At 37.0% G+C, this 18,278-nt stretch overlaps 2 protein-coding genes across 5 annotated transcripts; one reads left to right on the plus strand and one right to left on the minus strand.

Annotated features, from left to right (window-relative positions):
- The first annotated feature begins 774 nt into the window (after positions 1–774).
- On the plus strand, positions 775–12,023 carry LOC105175779 (ABC transporter C family member 12). 2 transcript variants are annotated; one of them, XM_020698536.2, is made up of 28 exons: positions 775–1,096; positions 1,696–2,068; positions 2,425–2,603; positions 2,770–2,809; positions 3,240–3,390; positions 3,895–4,009; positions 4,102–4,182; positions 4,345–4,369; positions 4,470–4,526; positions 4,817–4,882; positions 5,289–5,363; positions 5,681–5,788; positions 5,998–6,132; positions 6,380–6,486; positions 6,580–6,673; positions 6,938–7,105; positions 7,215–7,355; positions 7,442–7,642; positions 7,793–7,891; positions 7,983–8,135; positions 8,251–8,636; positions 8,758–8,938; positions 9,222–9,545; positions 9,644–10,400; positions 10,475–10,596; positions 10,698–10,943; positions 11,039–11,459; positions 11,564–12,023. In XM_020698536.2, the coding sequence occupies exons 2-28, from the start codon at positions 1,736–1,738 to the stop codon at positions 11,659–11,661; spliced, it is 4,863 nt and encodes a 1,620-aa protein (XP_020554195.1). In that variant the 5' UTR covers positions 775–1,096; positions 1,696–1,735; the 3' UTR covers positions 11,662–12,023. The 2 variants fall into 2 exon arrangements, with proteins under 2 accessions (XP_020554195.1, XP_011096664.1); XM_011098362.3 differs by having other exon boundaries at positions 776–1,051.
- Positions 12,024–12,185: 162 nt separating this feature from the next.
- LOC105175929 (benzoyl-CoA reductase subunit C, putative (DUF630 and DUF632)) lies at positions 12,186–16,615 on the minus strand. Of its 3 annotated transcripts, none has more exons than XM_088876034.1 (6): positions 16,052–16,615; positions 14,790–15,904; positions 14,420–14,604; positions 13,802–14,022; positions 13,015–13,351; positions 12,186–12,652 (listed from the first exon to the last, which is right to left on the minus strand). In XM_088876034.1, the coding sequence occupies exons 2-6, from the start codon at positions 15,574–15,576 to the stop codon at positions 12,200–12,202; spliced, it is 1,983 nt and encodes a 660-aa protein (XP_088732160.1). In that variant the 5' UTR covers positions 15,577–15,904; positions 16,052–16,615; the 3' UTR covers positions 12,186–12,199. The 3 variants fall into 3 exon arrangements, with proteins under 3 accessions (XP_088732160.1, XP_088732161.1, XP_088732159.1); XM_088876035.1 differs by having other exon boundaries at positions 14,790–15,586; positions 15,740–16,615; XM_088876033.1 differs by having other exon boundaries at positions 14,790–16,615.
- Between the last annotated feature and the right edge of the window lie 1,663 nt (positions 16,616–18,278).

Below are 18,278 nucleotides of genomic sequence, written 5' to 3' on the forward strand. Positions count from 1 at the left end.
ATTGAGGACAATATACCAATACTACATACTTAATTCTAATTTGTTATTATTTCAATTATCTATTAAAATGTATCACTCCAAATATAAAGTCTAACGAATGGATTTTCAACACATTAGTATAGCATTTAACTATTAATTACAATTTTTTTCAACTTTCACTATTTGAGAAATATTTGAGAAATTAGAAAATTGATGACAATATACCAATAATACATACTTAATTCAAAATTTTATTATTTGAATTATATATTATGTTTTTTCGCTCCAATAAAAGTCTAACGAAATCATTTTGAGCATAATACTATAGTGCATTTAATTATTCATTAAATTTATAATTATTATTTAAAATATAAAAAAACCCTCAACAAAGAAAATTATTTAACATAAATACTATATACTATATTTCACTCACAAACAAAATATTATATATATACACACACTCATATATAAGATATGATTTGATAATCAACAATAATTTTTGTATCTCAAATCCTAACATCAAACGTATATTACTTATTTTAAATTATTTTACATTACCTCAAAATACAAACTCCAACGCATTCTATATTTTTAACCCACACTTATTTAATTATATTTTTCTCTCACATCAAAACAAAACAGTTCGAAAAACAATAGCAAACCCTATGATCAATTTCGTTCACGATGTTCGAGCGTGCAACTGCTGCCAACCGTTTTTCTTTTAAGTTATGCTTAGGAAAGTGTCAATCATTAGCTTTCCCGTCTCTATAAATAAACTACTATATCTATATCTCGTCGAATGAGTTCACCGAAATGAAAATCACTTGTTGTCTTCTCTCTCTCCCGTGAAGCCAGAAAAATACTCTTTATTTTCTTCTCTACAGATTCGTAAGCCATGACGCTTGCAACTGGGACCTCTTCTGTCTTGTCGCTGGTTTTCTGTGTCGTTTTCTTGATTTCCCGATTTGTAGGGGTTGCATTTTTTGTATATAAATTTGTTGCGGTCTTGGATCACTGGAATGCGCGGGTGCAATACTCACTCACCCTTCTACTTCTCATGCAAAGAACTGAAGTAAGAATTCGCGTTTCTCCAAGTCGTAGTCAATTGAATTTCAAGGTCTCTAGTCCACTCTCGTTTCTGTACTTGTGTTGGATATTGTTTCTTTAAAGTTCTTGACAGTTTCTTGGCAATTTTGATATTGATTTTTGTTTTCGCTGCCTCCTTCCCTTGTTATACTTGTTTGTATGTTGTCTCTTGAAGTTCTTGACAGTTTTCTTGAAGTTCCTGATAGTTTCTTGGTTTCTTGTGAACTCTTGCTTTCTTTCTGCTTGTGTCCGTTGCTATTTCCTACACTTCTTGTTAGTTTCTTCGAGTTGATGGTATGAGACAATGCGAATGTGGGATTTTCAGGCTAAGACTTCACGTTGGCTAAAATTGTAATTCTTATTTGAAGTAATTTTGGTTTCTTTGAATTTCGTGTTTTGGAGGGAAATTTGGAAACCGGGTTTTCGTTCTTGAAATTCTTTTGATTTTGTGGGATGTTGACATGCGGTCTTGAAGTTCTTAATAATTACAGTAGCAGAACTTGTCCAAGAAGTTGTTTTCCTAAAATTGCTAATAGTTATCCAAATATGTGACTCTTGGGTTTTCAAAAACTAACAGTATATTTTTCATAGATGTTCTAACTTGACTGAACAACCGAGAAATATTGGCAGGAGGAGGCGGGCAAATATTTATTGGTTGCTGAGCGGGAAGATGGGTTTTGTCCCCTTAGTTTGGTTTTGCCGGCCAGTAACTAATGGGGTTTGGGGTCAAGAAACAGACAGCAGTTTTGGTGCTTATACACCTTGTGCCATTGACTCCGTTGTGGGAAATGTATCACATTTGGTTCTTCTTGGCTTGTGCTTATATAGAATATGGCTCATCAAGATTAACCCCAAACTCCAGCGGTTCTACTTGAGATCAAACTTCTACAATTATGTATTGGCGGTGTTGGCCAGTTGTTGTGCTGCTGAGCCCTTGTTTAGATTGGTTACGGGCATATCAATCTTTAATTTGGATGAAGAGTTGGGTCTTGCTCCTTTTGAGGTAGGTTCAACTTCTTATTGTCTTGTTGGCCAATGCTCAACGGTTCTTTCTGCAAGAATTTTCTTAGCGTTAGTTTATGTTGTTACTAGATGCATATGCAAAGATTGGTTGAATAATTAGGTTGCAGATTTAATCTTTCTTGATTGCATAAAAAGGATCCATTACACACTCATGCACCCCCTCACTGCTTATCTCTCTGTAGTTTATGCCCATATTTCAGTAACACCCCTAAAAGGGCAAAAAGGTTATTATTGTGTTTATACATGCGTATAAACTGTCAGTCCTTCTTGTTTCAACTTTCAAGTAAATGCTCTGCCAAACTGTTTATTGAAACAACTGTTTTTTCATCTGTGCAGATGGTTCATTTGGGCATTGAGTTTGTCTCGTGGTGTTCTATGGTTCTTATGCTGCTCATTGAAACTAGAATCTATGTAAAAGAGTTCAGATGGTACATCAGATTTGGAGTAATCTATGTTTTAGTTGGAGATGCAGTTATTTTGAGTTTTATCCTTCCACTCAAAGATTTCTATGTCAGGCTAGTGTCTTCATCTTCATTTGTTTTTGAAGTGCACCTTTGAATTCATTAACAAACTTTGAAACTCGTGATTGTGAAGTTCAACCACTATTCTGGAAACATATGCTATCCCAATATGTTTCAACTATTGTGACATATCCAGGCTCTTATTTTGCCAATTCTGCAGGTCCACGCTCTATATGTGTATCAGTTCAGTCTTCTTCCAGGTATTTAGATTAGTATTTGTTTGGTCATGTCCAGGGAATTCATTTGAACTCTTTTTTCCTTTTTTGAGTTTTTTCCATAGATTGTGACCATTATATATCTCACAGCATGTAAGGGCAAGTTGCGATTATCTGCTGCTCAGAAAATGCACATAAATTGTGCAAGATATAAGTTTGATCTCGATATTTGGTCGGCATTCATTAGAAAACCTACTGTTATGAAGTTGATATACAGTTTGATAGGAATGTAAGAAATTTGTTTGCAGAAAGGTATTTTGCTCGAGGGATTAAGCACCTTGATCAATAACATAATGAGATTCAATTCACTTAGGACAAGATTTAACTGAATGTTAATCACATAGTATGTTCATTATGTGTCTCATTTGGCTTCAAAGGGGGCTATATCTAATTCCTCATAGCTGTTCTAATGCAGGTTTTGCTTGGGGTACTTCTTCTTTTTTATGTTCCGAATCTGGATGTCTTTCCAGGCTACATTCCTCTAGTGGACTCCATTGATGATGCCAAGAGTGAAGAGCCTCTAGGAGAGCATATTTGTCCAGAAAGATACGCTAATATATTCTCCAGTAAGTCTAAAGATAATAGTTTGTTTCTCAACATATGATGCGGATTACTTATAAATGCAGAACATATAGACTATATGATGTTTACATGACCTGTGGGCTCTGTCTTGTAGCTCAACATGTTTTTAGCAGGTTTATCTTACCATAGTTCTGATCTTGTGTTTTTGATGAGCCTATCAAGTTGAGTTGTAAATAGTCTTGATATAAAGCCAATCGCTTAATGGTTGAGTGACTTATTGAATAAAGTCTTACCAGCTACTGGGATGACAATGTTTGTTGGACAATGGTTTTTCCCGTATGGCTCACTGGAACGACGGCTACATATCACTCTCATCTTTTATGGTAGTTAACGTTCCAGTTAGGTTGCTGTTATGAATGTTCCTTTAACGGATAACAACATGCAAAGTAAGAAGGGCGTCAACATAAAAATATACTTCCAACAATAATAATAGAAAACATCTCCTCATTGATTACCTTCTTAACAATTTTATCCTCTTCCTTGCATAGGGATTTACTTCGACTGGATGACTCCCCTTATGCAGCTAGGCTACAGAAAGCCCATAACCGAGAAAGATGTCTGGAAGTTGGACTCGTGGGATCAAACAGAGACATTGAATAGAAAGTTTGTTTCTAGACTTTTGTCCATTCTCCGTGTATACATGCTTATTTTAATTATCTTCATCAGATAACCTCATCCTTTTCCACATCTTGCAGATTCCAGAACTCTTGGGAGGAAGAAGCTAAAAGATCAAAACCATGGCTTTTACGTGCTATGAACCGTAGCCTTGGAGGAAGGTACAGGATTTTCGGCTGTGGCCGTGCCCTTGGTTTTATCTGAATTTGAAGAAGCTAGTCAACTTCTGACTAATCCTTGTTTTTAACTTAAAAGACACCATAACTATTTGAGCACATGGTTGGCCATCTTCATCTCATGCGTGCTACATCTTTTTTGTGCAGGTTCTGGTATGGAGGCTTCTTCAAAGTAATGAGCATTTACCATATCCTCTCCATCTATATATTGGAAAATATTCAACACTGGTTCCTGTCCCTGTTAGCTAACTATTTTATTGGGAAATTTGCAGATTGGTAATGATCTTTCTCAGCTTGCCGGACCTCTTATACTGAACCATCTTTTAAAGGTACTTTCATAAAATGACCAAGTTAGGAATGTCAGCTTCAGTTGTTTATATTCTTCTGGCTGCCAACAGGATTCATTTGTGACATTTAGCAGAAATTTTCTTTTTGGGAAACATACTATAATAGGTGAATTTGAGTTTTGCAAAAGAATCTAAGGGATAAGAGTTGTCATTTTGAGTGTTAGTTTGATTATATACTGTGACCAGAAGCTGTGTTACACAATTTGTTTGAGTATAATCTACTTGTCCAGGATTCTAGTTTTGATAATTGTAATTCATCCTTGTTCTTGCAGTCTCTAGAAAGAGGCGATCCATCCTGGGTCGGATATGTCTATGCATTATCAATTTTTTTCAGTGTGGTAGGATTCTCTCTCTCTCTCTCTCTCTCCCTCCCTCCCTCCCTCCCCCCCCCCCCCTTTCAAGTTGGTATCAAATGCGCGATTTTGTTTATACCAGAGAAGAATTTACAAAAAGTATTCTCGACTTGTTCTCATTTTTCGTAGAGAGTAGCATTTTATCTTCATTAGAGAATAGTTATTCGCGGCATGTTTTAATTTGAGACCTGAAACCCATAGTTCCTTAATTTTAAAGGCAATATAGTTTCGTTACAGTACTGTTGACTTAAGTTACCAGTTTTCGGATGACGACAAAATCTTTTGCTAAGGCTTAAAGATATTCAGGTTTTCCTTTTTCATCTCAAAGTCATGCTTGATTACATTTCTGCTTTCTTGTTAATTTACTGATGTGGAACTTTCAATATTTCAGTCACTAGGAGTGCTTTGTGAGGCTCAGTACTTTCAGAATGTCATGCGTGTTGGTTTCAGGCTAAGATCCACATTGGTAATTTCCGATGTATCTTCTTTAATCTTTGCTTGGCAAATCATTTTCAAATGTCAATTGACCACTCGGTGTTAAATGAACAGAGATAGTAGTAGTTGGCACTATGAATGGATAAAAAAGCATTGGCACCACGTGAGTTCATCAACTAGGCTTTTCCAAAGAGATGAATAAGGAATTATTATACTGTGGATAAGTTATTTTTGCAAATGGAAGGCAAACTGAGGTTTTTAAGTGCAATTCCCCTTGAAACTTTTTTGTGTAAGTTTATTGCTGACATCCTCCTTTATGCCTTGGAAATCTTTTATTGTCACCCATAGGTGGCTGCTGTATTTCGGAAATCCTTACGGCTGACACATGAAGGCCGTAAGCAGTTTCCATCTGGAAAAATAACGAATATGATGACGACAGATGCTAATGCACTTCAGGTAGTCTTGCATCTAAACCAAGCTGCATTTTTTGTTCTAGTTTATAAATTGATTAGTGATGGAAGTATAACTATTTATCTTTATTGATGTTAAAACTCAGTCGTTTTCTACTTCTTTATAGTTTTTAACTCTTGGTTGATTTTTCTAAGTCTTTTTTCCTGTGGTTACCAAAGAATAAGTTTGTGCAACTAATTCCTCGTATTGTTTAGCAAATATGCCAGCAACTTCATGGTTTATGGTCGGCCCCTTTTCGCATAGTCATGGCCATGGTTCTTCTCTACCAGCAGCTAGGCATAGCTTCACTTCTTGGTTCGCTTATGTTAGTCCTCATGTTCCCAATCCAGGTAATTACTTTCTTTTCTCACTGCCGCTTTACCTAAAATATTTTCTTGGATAGCAGTATACCTCTATCCATGTTTCTGTCTTCTTATCACTATTGACCAGAATTCCTTTCTAGATAAGTTTTTTTTTCTCTTTCTTTCTTTTATTTTTTTTTTGTTTTTTTTCTGTTGACCCCTTTTATCTCTAAGATGCATTTATTAGGCATTTTAATATTATGCTCCCACACAGTTACTTATATCGGACAAACAGACTTTTATCATTAGCAGGATGCGAAGACTATCCAAGGAGGGACTGCTACGTACTGACATGAGAGTTGGTTTGATGAATGAAATTCTGGCTGCAATGGATACCGTGAAGTATGGATTAATTTGACATCCTGGCCATCATTTAAATTCAAATGTAGGAAATTATTATATAATAATTCTACTGTTTTTCACAATGAACATCAGATATTATGCATGGGAAGAGAGTTTCAAATCAAAAGTTCAAAGCATAAGGAATGATGAATTATTGTGGTTCCGGAAAGCCCAATTACTCTCAGCGGTATGATGTGATTCATGATTATTAAGAATTTCTGGCTTGTGGAACTTGTTAGCTAAATAAGCAAAGGCAAATTGGTCTTATCACAACTACAATTGTTTATTGAGAATACAAATAGCTTAGTAATAGTCGATATCAACAGATGAGCTATTATGCTAACAGTTATTTCATTTGTGTAAATGGATTTTGGCTGAGAAGGAGTTTATGTTACTTTGAACTTTATATAACTTGATATATGGTGGCCATGTCTCTTGTTTACTTTTGCAGTGCAATACTTTCATACTAAACAGCATACCAGTTCTCGTGACGGTGATTTCATTTGGGACGTTCACTTTATTTGGTGGAGATTTAACACCTTCCAGAGCTTTTACATCACTTTCCTTATTTGCTGTTCTGAGATTTCCTCTGAATATGCTCCCTAATTTGATAACTCAGGTTTATTCTGATTTGACTTAATATTCTGTGGGAGAAAATTCTTTAATGGTCTATCAATCAAGAAAGAGAAAGTCTTGCATGGTCTTAATATGCGGGGCTACATTTTCAGGTCGTAAATGCAAATGTATCTCTACAGCGTCTTGAAGAATTGTTCCTTGCTGAAGAGAGAACTCTGTTACCTAATCCACCTCTTGTACCAACTCTTCCAGCCATCTCAATCAAGGATGGATTTTTTTCATGGGATTCTAAGGTCCTTTTTTTATTATTTTTGGCCCCTTTCTAGTTGCTATGTAATAGTCCCGGAGTACTAAAACCCCTGAATGGCCCCTTTTACAGGCTCCAAGGCCTACATTATCCAATATTAATTTGGATATACCAGTTGGCAGCCTAGTTGCTGTCGTTGGTGGCACTGGAGAAGGAAAAACCTCATTAGTATCAGCAATGCTTGGAGAGCTTCCTCCTCTGGGAGATGCAAGTGTCATAATCAGAGGATCTGTAGCTTATGTTCCTCAGATTTCTTGGATCTTCAATGCCACTGTGAGCTTCAAAATGTCCTATTTTTTCCTTTTTCATGTTTATTGCAGATGGGTATAAAACTTTATGTTCATCATAACTCTTTTTCTAAGATGATTGTGGTTTGTCTCATATTCTAAATTCAAATATTGACCTCAGGAATCTCTTTTACAGGTACGTGAAAATATATTATTTGGATCAAGCTTTGATCCAGCAAGATATTGGAAGGCAGTAGATGTCACTGCATTGCACCATGACCTTGATTTGCTTCCTGTTAAGTGTCATGAGCATTTCGTTTCATCTGGTTCTTTTTGTTATTCCAAATCTTCTTTTTAACATGAACTTCTCATTCTTGTGTCTTCAGGGTCGTGATCTTACAGAGATTGGTGAAAGAGGAGTGAACATTAGTGGAGGACAAAAGCAAAGAGTTTCAATGGCAAGGGCTGTGTACTCTAACTCTGATGTTTACATATTTGATGACCCGTTAAGCGCACTAGATGCACATGTTGCTCGACAGGTAATTATACTAGCTGTCAGCTCTTACATTTGCCTGTTGAAAATACAATTAGAGTCAGTGCTTTAAATTTGAATACTGGCTTCAGGTTCTGACCTCAGCAACTGCTTTAATCCAGGTTTTTAATAATTGCATTAAGGAAGCACTGGGAGGAAAGACGAGAGTGCTTGTCATGAATCAGTTACATTTTCTTCCCCAGGTTGACAGAATAATTTTGGTCTCAGAAGGTATGGTGAAAGAGGAGGGCACCTTTGAGGAGCTCTCCAAGAATGGTACATTATTCAAGAAGCTAATGGAAAATGCCGGCAAAATGGAAGAGCACATACATGAAAATGGAGATGGGGCGATTTTTTCCCATGAATCATCTCCAATTTCATCTACTGCAGATCTACCTGAGGTGCAAAAAGACGCAAACTCGATTAGCAAATCCAAAGAAGGCAGATCGGTTCTTATCAAGCAGGAAGAACGCGAGACAGGGATTGTCAGCTGGAACGTTTTAAGAAGGTAATGACAACACTTAATGTTTCAAGTTATATAGACAAAAATGCTAATTGTTTATGTTAGCCTTTCTGAGTATGGAGATACAGACAGATAATTTATTTATTCCATTCTGCCACTTTCTCAGGTACAAAAATGCTTTAGGAGGCTTGTGGGTCGTAATGATATTGTTTGCATGCTATACATCGACTGAAATTCTGCGAGTTTCGAGTAGCACGTGGTTAAGTGTGTGGACAAAACAAAGCACTTCAAAGAGTTACGGCCCTGGTTTCTATATTCTTGTGTATGCTATATTGTCCTTTGGTCAGGTATTTGTCTACTTCATATTTGGATTGCACTCCTTTTTGCTTATAGATTAGAGTTATTTATTCCATATATTATTTTATCTTTAAAAATAATTTAGATTTTATTTGTTGTATTTATAGTAGAATTTCTTGTTCTTTGCATATATTTCATACCTGAATTCTTTTATCTAAGAGGTATAAGAAAGTCTCATTCTATTTCTCATGCAAATTCTGTAGAGGTACTGTCGTCTTTTCAAAATTTATAAATCTGTGGAGGAGTTTCGGAGTAAAATGGCATTCTATGCAGGTGCTAGTGACGTTGACAAATTCGTTTTGGTTGATCATGTCAAGCCTTAGTGCCGCTAAAAGACTTCATGATTCAATGCTATGTTCCATACTCAGAGCTCCGATGGTATTCTTCCATACTAATCCAATAGGACGGGTGATCAACAGATTTGCAAAGGATCTTGGTGATATCGACCGCAATGTTGCCAATCTTGTCAATATGTTTCTAAGTCAACTCTGGCAGCTGCTTTCGACTTTTGTGCTCATAGGAATTGTTAGCACTATATCCCTATGGGCCATAATGCCACTTCTCATCTTATTCTATGCAGCTTATCTTTACTATCAGGTTGGTAAATCTTTATTATCGCCACAACTTTTGTGCTAATTGTGATCACATCAAGTTATTGATGTCCATAATCCACCTTACCTTGATCGATAAAACAGAGCACATCCCGGGAAGTAAAACGCCTGGATTCCATCACCAGATCCCCTGTGTATGCTCAGTTTGGAGAAGCATTGAACGGGTTGTCCACAATTCGAGCATATAAAGCATATGACAGGATGGCCAGTATCAATGGGAAATCGATGGACAATAATGTCAGATTTACACTGGTTAATATAAGCTCAAATCGCTGGCTTACCATAAGATTGGAAACACTGGGCGGTATCATGATCTGGTTGACAGCAACCTTTGCAGTTATGCAGAATGACAGAGCTGAAAATCAGGTCGCATTTGCTTCTACTATGGGTCTGCTCCTCAGTTATTCTTTAAATATTACAAATTTGTTGAGTAATGTCTTGAGACAAGCAAGTAGAGCAGAAAACAGCTTAAATTCAGTTGAACGTGTAGGCACGTATATAGATTTGCCATCTGAGGCGCCCGATGTAATTGAAGGAAACCGGCCTCCACCAGGATGGCCGGCATCAGGATTGATTAAATTTGAAGATGTTGTCCTGAGATACAGGCCTGGACTTCCTCCGGTTCTGAGGGGATTATCGTTCACTATCTATCCGCACCAGAACGTTGGCATAGTTGGAAGAACTGGTGCTGGTAAATCAAGCATGATCAATGCGTTATTCAGGATAGTGGAACTTGAAAGGGGAAGAATCCTAATTGATGATTTTGACATTGCAAAATTTGGATTAACCGATCTGCGCAAGGTTCTCAGTATCATTCCACAATCTCCTGTTCTTTTCTCAGGTACCTGAAAGTTAGTTTTGGTTAACAGAAATAAATGCGGGTCAACTTCTGCTTATAAAGTTTTATTCCTGTAGGTAGCATTCGATTCAATCTTGATCCTTTTGGCGAACACAATGATCCAGACCTCTGGGAAGCTCTGGAGCGGGCACACTTAAAGGATGTCATCAGGAGGAGTGCTTTTGGCTTGGATGCTGAGGTAAAAAGATACGTTATCTAGTTTGCTTCGATAATAATAATAAAGCTACCAATTTAATGTATGTTTTGTTGATGAAAAATAACTGTTTTTGGATGCTGAAGGTTTTGGAAGGAGGTGAGAACTTCAGTGTTGGGCAGAGGCAATTATTGAGTCTTGCTCGAGCATTACTTCGGAGATCAAAGATCCTTGTTCTTGATGAAGCAACAGCTGCAGTTGATGTTAGCACTGATGCTCTTATACAGAAAACCATCAGAGAAGAATTTAAATCCTGCACTATGCTCACCATTGCTCATCGGCTCAATACCATCATCGACAGCGACCAAATTCTTGTTCTCAATTCTGGTCAGGTACGTGTGGAACAAATGGCATGGATATTTGTCTCTTTTTAAATTCTTCATCCTTTTTGGTGCCCCACTAAGGATAAGTCGTCTTTCGTTTGCAGGTGATTGAGTACAATACTCCAAAAGTTCTTCTCAGAAATAAAGCAAGTGCTTTCTCTAAGATGGTTCAAAGTACAGGGCCTGCAAATGCTCAGTACTTGCAGGGCTTAATTGAGGGAAGGGAGAGGGAGAATAAGTTTAGAATAGGAGGGCAAGTTGATGGGGAAATGAGATGGCTTTTATCGTCCCGCTGGAATGCTGCTACACAGTATGCTCTTGCTCTCAATCTCAGTTCTTCAGTAAAGGAACTTCAGGTGTTGGACTCTAAAGATGCGGAGAATGTAATCAGCAAAACAAAGGACGCTGTAGCAACTCTGCAGGAGGTTTTGACTGGGAAACATGACAAAGTCATTGAGGAGACACTTGATCAATTTGAGGTTCCCAGATATAGATGGTGGTCGGCTTTCTACAGAGTGATCGAAGGTATGTTTTACTTTTCTGCATTAAAAACAGCTCTCTGAAATTGCACACAACCTTCTTTGTTTGTAGTTTCAGCAGCGTGTTTTGAGTTCCTTTTATGCATTCAGGTCTTGCTGAGATGAGCAGACTGGGAAGAAATGGCTTTGAACAAGTCGGAAATGGTTTGGAAGATGCCTCAGAAAATTGGGATGATCTTCAAATGTAGAGTGACTATGCTTGGAAAACATGGCTGAAAACATGCCCATTCCCGATCTACTCGGGCTTGCTTGCAAATCCTGCCCAGCTTCACGTTATCCTGCCTGATTCAATTAGGTGGAATCAAATAGAACACTGTTGGCAAGCAAATAATAGCTGCCAGAAGAATAGGTGAAGTTGGCAAGCAAATTGCAGGCGAGATTCAGACATTCAAAACAGACGAATGGGGACCATGGAGAAAGAATCAACCAAAGGTGAAAATGACATGATTCTCTTTCAAAACGTAAGATTAGATCATGTAATGTAGCAAAGATCTGATGTATTGTATGAAGAATCTGTTTTGGGTTAAGGAAAATAATTATTCCATCTCCATTTGTGTTCCTATTGGTAATATATGTTTTCCTGGGCTTTTTACATACTTCACTAGAGTTAAATACACGTTACAGAGTGTATTCCTTGCTCCTCCAGCCCAACCCTCAGATTAACATGTAATTCAAGTTCACATTCAAATGGCAAAATTTTCAAACAGCAGAATGTACAACAACCACTTAAATTCCATATGTTGCAGTTTGCATGTCTCTGTATTCTGATATCGTGGCATTACTGAGAATTACCTCAAAGCTATGGGCATAAGCACTTGAATACACCATTAGTGCTTGAAATACCTTGGGGAGGCTTGTTTGTAGGTTGTTCTGAATCAGGATTCTTGTTTTTTTAATAGAATTCACATACTTTGCCTTCTCATCATCCACTAATATTTTTAGTGCTTCAACTTTCGCTCGTCTAATTGTTAAAGGATGCTTAGAAGCCAAGGCGGGATTAGCATCTTCAGTAGAGAAGCTCCCCGCAAACTTCATCTCCACTTCTGAAAGCAAAATAAGCTCCCTTTCCAATTTCCTCCCAAGCTTCTCAGATCTTTTACGCAAATTGCATTCTTCTTGCTGCTGCACGACAATGGATTGAACAGCCGACAGTAGACACTTAATGGCCTCAGACACCATCTGCAACAAAAGTCACAACAGTATGACAACAAATATACTCAAAATCACAAGTTGAGCGCAATTCTTATTAGTTCGTCTAGGAATCAAGAGATTTTCCTTTAAATTTACCCAATCTCAGTTTCTTAGTATAGGAAGGGTAATTACATCAACACCCCCTAAGGTTAGGTCTTATACATATACACCCCCTATTAGGGTACACCTCCTGAGAGGGTGTCAGTGTAATGTACCTCAGGGGGTGTTTGTGTAAATCCGCCATTATATAGGGGGTGTACCTGTAATGACGACTACAATCTCAAAGGTTGCACTCGTAATTTTGCAAAAGTGGCTATGTAAGTTACCCTATAGGAAATTGACGAGTGTACCTTATCAGGTAATTTATCAAGTGCTTCCTGCCATTTTGCCAAAAGGGCATGTACTGTTGACGAGTTACTGGTCTGTGTACTGTCGATATCTTCGAGGCAGGCTGTAAGTTCGGTCCACTTGCAGAGGGACCTTACATACTCCTGCTGAAACTTAACAAGTTTACAAAAGCTGTGGTGCCAAGAACTGACTTCTGTCTGGAGCTGACCTGCAGCCTGCTGATGGGATTCAGTTGTAGGTTCTGGATTTTGCTGCTGATCCGTTAGATGACTCAGCTGCTGAGCAATATGATTCTGGACTTGGTGAGAATTATGCATGGTTTGCCACATACGCATCAGTCTGGGGATACAACAGTAGTTTGTATTAGAAAGAATAATATCTCATAAGAGCACAGTCGGAATTCATCGAGTGTCAAAATTAAGACTAGAAACAGTCATTTTGGAATCATCTCAGAATCAATTCGATTATTAGTGAACCGTGATCTGAATGTAACTATACCCATAAAAGACATACGGCAGGCTGGAAATTCTCACAGATTTCAAATTTTTAACTTTTCCTTCTCTATTTGGTAGTGTAGTTTCACAATCTCCAGATAGAGGATATCAAGCTACAGGTCAAGCTTTCCCTCAATCCCTTGATCCTGATATTGGAGAGAACATGTGTATGACTCAGCTTAACATGTGAAGAACCACGATTTAGCTGTTTTAAGGGTTGTGGTTCACGCAATCATCTTATCATATTGTCATATGTGAATTATGACTTGGAACGGAAATAAAAACTCGACTTTACCCTGAAACTAGTGTAATCAACTGAGGGTGCAGCTCCTTGCTTATGAGCATCAATATGGTTGAAGAAGACCTGCCAATTGATTCTTGCAGAGACAAGATGTAAGAATGCAAACTTTCGAATGCTGAACGTGTTTTCTCAGCCTTGGTCCAATCATGCTCTTCCTCCTGTCTCTGCAGTAGTAAAGATTTTCGTCCGTACTCCACCTTGGAGATCTCTTCCTCCTATGAAAGAAATACCATACAAAACCATACAAAAATGAAGATCACCACATGATTCATACAGGAAAGAATATGTGAAACATTCCAAATAGAAAACAGTAAAAACATGGAATTTCCACCTAGGGCAACTATTTAGTCAAGATATTGAGCATCATCCCATCTCTTCTCTAGAAACAGGTCAGTTCCTTGCAAAAGTATTTCTATGTGGAAGAAGCACGTTTGTTTATCTATATTGCATTATCATTTTCTCAGACATCCCCGTCGCAAGAGAGCATAGTCATGCATGATTTAAACTACTCATCACCTCAAGAATGTTCACAGTGTGAAAAAATCACATTAGCATAATATTGTTATTTAATTATGCAAGTACATCTATATAATTTACTTAACCCAAAATCACCTTAACATCCTTGTAGAGTTTCTGCTCCTCCAAATAAAGTTTTTGAAGAGTAATGCAATGGGCTCCAGGCTTACAGGGTTCACCAGAGCTAGAAAAATCTCCCATTTCTCGATTGGGTTGAAGTGATTTCGAGGACCAACTCCATGTCAGAGCACTAAAAACTTTTGCTGAACTGCTTCTCTTCCCTGTAAATAATGCAGGTATTGTGAGCTATGCAGAAATCTTTAATAACTCATTTGATGTGGAAGGAATATAAACCTCAAGTGCAATCAAATGAAGAATAACATTCAGGAAATGTCTACATAGCAGAGGCATGTCACAAAATAGGAACGTTTGATCTATTACTACTAGTAGGGGTTAAAGTAGTTACTCCTGTTCTCTTCGATGCTCTGGTAAAGAAAAGTGCCTCCCGCATCAATATCTATGAAAACAGCAATATCCTTCACTATACCAGATGCTTTGAGGAAATACTCATCCAAGTCCTTAACAATACCAGTCAAGGTCTTTTTACTCCAAACTACCATAGCCATATCTGTAGTGTCTTTCGTATGCCAGCTCATCATCGACGAATTATCATCAATTAGTTCAGCAATATTCTGTTTCTTTGGGAGCAGATTAACTTCATCAGCAACAAAAACTGCCTCCTCATCATCTTCTACAAATTCTGTATTTGTATCCTCCCATTTCTCCTCCTCAACCTGCTCCACCGTTTCACAACTTTTTCCACATTGTGGCGACGCAGAACCGAAAAGGTCCCAATATTCCCAGGAAGAACTAGGAATCGGAGGCGGTGGAGTATGACCGCTATGCTCGTCGATTTCAATAATTTCTTCTACAGCCACTTGAGTCTGTGGTGGTTTATCCTCAAACTTCCTCAAATCGGGGCTAAAAGTTGGCGGAGGCGGAGGTGATGGCGGCAAAGGGGGAGGAGGGGAAGGAGGGAATCCAATACCAGAAGTGGTCTCATCAAGTTCCAATAATTCAGACTCAGTAAACTGCCTAAGAGTCACTCCAGTATTTCTCAATGATCTCAAATATGCTAACTGGGCATCAGCAAATTCTTTTCGGTACCTCAACAACTGTTTCATCAGCCTCTTCCTCTCCTTGCAAATCCTCACCCTCTCTTCTTTATCAATTCTTGATGCAACACAACCCATTTCTCAAAATCTGGAGATAGTAAGAAACCCTCAAGAGAGGATGAGTATTTTTATACAACTCTATCAGCTTAGGTCTTTAACATTCACAATAACAGTAAAGATGAACCAATATTGATCCTAGATGGTAAAGCAGACTGAATTTTCTTGATATTTGTACTCTCACCAGAACAATACAAGTTGAAGAACTCCAGCCCACAACATAATCAAACGTGTGATCCACACAGCAATATGCTCCAAGAAGCATGAAAATGGCATGTAATTACGATCCTATAACCTTCAAGAACTTCATTAACTTTCCAGCATTTATGTTTCTTGCAGATTCAGACACCTGGACGAAGACAAAACAAAATAACCCTGCTCAAGAATCCTGCGGAGCTCCCAAAAACAAGAAAGCCTTCAAGAAAATTCCTCAAAAATGCGACAACTCCACAGATTTACATAGTACAATTCAGAAAAGATGGGTCAGAACACAAACCCCATTTGCTGAAAATCACATTAACGGGCGTAAAATTACTACATGCAATGCCGTCAAGAAACATAACACTCCCAGTCAAGAAAAGATGTCCATTTTCCCTTCTTTGTGGTAATAATCCAAACTTGTGCTGTTAAACCTCAGAAAATCCAAACGGTTGTTGTCAAAACTCAAAAGGGTCAAAGCATTATCCGGATAATAATTTTTTGTTTTCAAGAACGAAAGAGAAGACAATAAAAGAATGGTACTGACACAGAAATGTCAGAAACAACAAATGTGGAAACAACTTGCAGAGGTTTGGGAAAATAAAATATCCCAAAAATAAAAAGAAGAGAGGGAACATGAAATTACAGCACAAAGCATAGAGAGAAGAATCTTGAATGTGGAAATTATTTCAAGAGCATTTAGTCATGTGTTGTGGGGTTTCTGTGTTTATGACTTCATGCCGTAGAATGTGAGAACATGAAGAAAATACAGAGAAAAAACAAAGTGGGGGAGGATGGAAAGAGAAGGAGCTCGAGACCCAAGAACAAGAACAAGAACAAGCATCCAAAGCAAATACAAACAATTTCTTACTCTGTTCCCTCATTTTTCTTTTTGATAATAATAACATGCTTAAGTACAATTACTTTCAAGTTTATTTCTGTTTTTCGATTTTTTTTTAAATTAAAAATATTAACTTCTGTTATAGGTTGTGGAAAGTTTTTTGGGAAATACAATACAAGCAAATAGATGTCTTTGTATGGTGGTTAAAACTCATATCTTATAAAATAATTTTTAGATTGTAAGTTTGAATTTCATTTTATATATAAGTATTTATTTTTGGATTCGATTTCCATCATACCTATAAATGTGTGTCTCAATCACTTTATGCGAGTGTCTGTAATTATTTTATTATTTTTATTTATATTAATGTATTATTCAGTTTATTGAAATGTTGATGTAATTACTGCATCAAATATATATATATATGCATACATCGTATATATAAAACTTTTAAGTTATTTATTTTATTTAGAACAAATTTTATATTCATAGTGTATATATATACCAATTGGAATAGAATATACAATATGATTTGAAAAATATAAAAAAAACAATGTGGTGAACAAACCATGTTAAATATATAGTCCATGACATAAAAAAAAAAAGCTCAACTCAAACCACCACCTGAATGCCTCAGCCCAAATCCTGGCCTATTCTTTGGCTTAGCTCACTTCAGTCACCCGACCAGCTCCACTTATATTTTAACCTTTTTCTTCTATCGGTGAAAGTCCTAACCCTAGTTTCACTATCTCCTCATCTCTTTCACTTCTTTCTCTCTCTCTCTTCTCGATTCTTCCTCCGTCATTCTTCTCTCTTTGAAACCAATGTCTTCTCCCTATAAATATTTTTTTGGTGGTTTCTGATGATTAGAGTAACCAAAAAACTTCTATCTCTTTCTCTTTTTCGATTAAAAGTTATATGTGAACCAACTCCTTAGTGGAAATTTTGAGTGGTCCTCTGTGGATTGAACTTGATGTTTCGTTTAGGTTCTAGCAATCGTGAGCAATTATTGGTCTTGGTAGTTTTGGACTCCGTCTATCGGATCTGACTCCTGAACCAAATCTTTTTATCTGTTCTCATTTCTTTTTATTGATTTTTTTATATTTGTAATTATTCGTTAATATTTTCTATAATATTGATCTTTATAAGAATTTTTCTAAATTCATGATTTTCTGTAGTAATTTATTAAAATTTTATATTTTGGACTGAATTTTTTCAACAAACCACCTAATTTACAGATATAGACAAGCTTCATGGTGAAGGAAAACAAAAAGCTTTTATTAGTAAAACGTGCCTTTTATTTCCTTTTAGGGCTAATGAACAATAATAATAATATATATGTAGCTTTTTGCAATTGACTCATTAATTCCCAAGAAAATAAGCGTGTCAAATCCAACTCAAAACCCTCACCTTTTTTGGTGTTGGTATTGCATGCAAACTTATGATGGTATTCTACAACTTTCTTTCCATGCTTTACCCTTTTCCACTTTTTGTGTGTGTTGATGAAAAGGTGTGGAACATGGGAATACAACATATATAATAATTACTCAATGTATCATTTCTTAGTCACACCACACCCCATTCATAATTTCATATCATATCATATGTGCGGCCATGGAAAAGTCGTAACACATACACGTGTCGTACACAATCTTATCATCTCTATTTATAATAATAATTTTTT

The sequence above is a fragment of the Sesamum indicum genome, linkage group LG12 (assembly GCF_026168435.1).
Source record: "Sesamum indicum cultivar Baizhima isolate 11 linkage group LG12, ASM2616843v1, whole genome shotgun sequence".
Taxonomy (NCBI): domain Eukaryota; kingdom Viridiplantae; phylum Streptophyta; class Magnoliopsida; order Lamiales; family Pedaliaceae; genus Sesamum; species Sesamum indicum.